Source organism: Corapipo altera, unplaced genomic scaffold (assembly GCF_003945725.1).
Source record: "Corapipo altera isolate COAL_440 unplaced genomic scaffold, ASM394572v1 305, whole genome shotgun sequence".
Classification (NCBI taxonomy): Eukaryota; Metazoa; Chordata; class Aves; order Passeriformes; family Pipridae; genus Corapipo; species Corapipo altera.
Window position 1 is genome coordinate 541,027 of NW_020885011.1, and position 1,843 is coordinate 542,869.

The 1,843-nt window shown below is 78.2% G+C and overlaps 1 protein-coding gene across 1 annotated transcript in view; it reads right to left on the reverse strand.

The window, feature by feature from the left end:
• The window catches only part of CBX4 (chromobox 4), a 4,720-nt gene extending 3,553 nt beyond the window's left edge, over positions 1–1,167 (reverse strand). The window contains exons 1-3 of the mRNA XM_027667564.1: positions 1,021–1,167; positions 883–926; positions 139–204 (exon numbers count right to left, since the gene is read on the reverse strand). Coding sequence (XP_027523365.1) covers positions 139–204; positions 883–926; positions 1,021–1,089 — 179 coding nt within the window. The 5' untranslated portion in view covers positions 1,090–1,167. The remainder of the gene's footprint in view (positions 1–138; positions 205–882; positions 927–1,020) is intronic.
• Positions 1,168–1,843: the final 676 nt, after the last annotated feature.

The following is a 1,843-nucleotide window of genomic DNA, read 5'->3' on the forward strand; positions in this document are numbered from 1 at the left end:
CCCCCCAGCCCGGCCCGGGCCCGGCCCGCGGCCGCCCCCGGCGCGGCCCCCGGCTCCGTGACGCATCTGCAATTGCGGGAGCGGCGCCGGGCGAGGGTCCCGCCGCCCTTCCCGCACCCACCCCCTCCGCCGGCTCACCTGTTCTGGAAGGCGATGAGCAGCCGGGGGTCCAGGATGTTCTCCTCCGGCTCCCACGTGTTATATCTGGGAGAGGGGAGGAGAGCGGCCGTCACCGCGGGGCCCCGCCGGCGGGGCCGGGGTCCCGGGCAGGGCCGCCCCGCAGCACCGGGCCCGATGGCAGCGGGGTGCGGAGATGGGGTCCCGGGAGAGGGGGATGGGCGGGGAGGGGGCCGGGGGGGCGTCGCGGGGACAGAACTGTTTATTTAGCGCAGTTATTATTCCGGAGGAATTCCAGGCATGTCATGATGAAATTTTCCAAATCCCCTTTCCTGGACCCAGGAAAGCGGCCGCGGGGCGGAGGAGGGACCCGGCCGCCGCGTCCCGGTCCCCCCCACCCGCACTGTCATGCGAACCCCGAACGCTCCGCAGCGGCCGCGCTCGCCCCGGTGCCGGTGCTGCCCCCGCCTCGGCGGCGGCTCTCGGGGCTGCGGGGCGACGCGGGCGATTTTTGCGGTTATTCCCCCTTTCCCCTCCTGCCCGCCCCCCCCCTCCCCGTTCGGTTCTGCAATATGGAGCCCGACTCCGAGGAGGGAAAGGGGGAAGGAGCCATTTTCTGGTGCACATCAGCCGCCGCCTGCTCGGCTCCCGCCGCCGTCACCGCCGGGCCCCGCCGCCGCCTCTCGCCGCCCGCCCGCCGCCCCGGCCGGGGCCCTTCCCGGAGCCCCATCCCCGGCCCCATCCCCGTCCGGTGTCGGTACTCACTTGGGCGACCATCCCCTCCATTTCACCAGGTACTCGACTCTGCCCTGCGCGGCGCGGGAGGCAAAGACACGGCGTCAGCGGGAACCGCCACCCCCGGCGCCCCCAGCCCCCGCCGCCCCCCGCCGCCGCCCCCCGCACCTTTCGGATCCGCTTCTTCTCGATGCTCTCCACCGCGAAGACGTGCTCGCCCACCGCCGGCAGCTCCATCCCGCAGCCGGGAGGGGCCGGGCCGGGCCGCGCTGCAGCCGAGCTGGGCTCGGGCTCCGGCAGCTCCCGCCGCCGGCCCGACAGACACTGAGCGGCGGCACCGCAACCGTGCAAATCCCGGAGCGAGACGTCAGGGAGGCGGCGCCTCCCGGGCCCGGCTGCCCGTCAGCGGCGGGGCCGGGGGATTGGCGCAGCCCTGCCGGGGAGCGAGGCGGGGAGGGGGCGGGCGGGGGCCGGGCACGGCGGCGCGGGGAGGGGGGGCGCGGGCAGCCCGGCCCCCGCCCCACGCGTGACTCAGCACGGCCCCCACGGGGCCGGCACAGCCCGCGGGGCAGGTGCGCGACCCGCGCCCGTGGGGGGAGACGGGTCGGGCGGGGGGTCCGGCCAGAGGATGCGCGGGGGGGTCCCCGCGGGGGACGAGCCCTCGGGAGGGCTCCACGGCGCGCCACGTCGCGGGCAGCCCCGGGCCCGGGAGGCGGTGGCGCCCACCCCGGCATGGCCCGGGCCGCTGCCGCCAACCGCGGGCCCGACCCTGCCCGGGCGAGCTCTCGCCCCGCTGCCCGGCGGGTCCCCGCGATCGCTCTGCTCCCGGCCCGGGGACACCGAGCGGCGGCGGGCCCGGGCCCGGGGCAGGTGGCGGCGCTTTCCCCGCCCGGTGCCGGAAGCCGCGCACGGCGGGGCCGCTCGGGGAGCCCGGGCCGGGCGGCTCCGCGCACTCGCTCCGCGCTGGGCGGATCGCGGGGAGCCGGCTGAG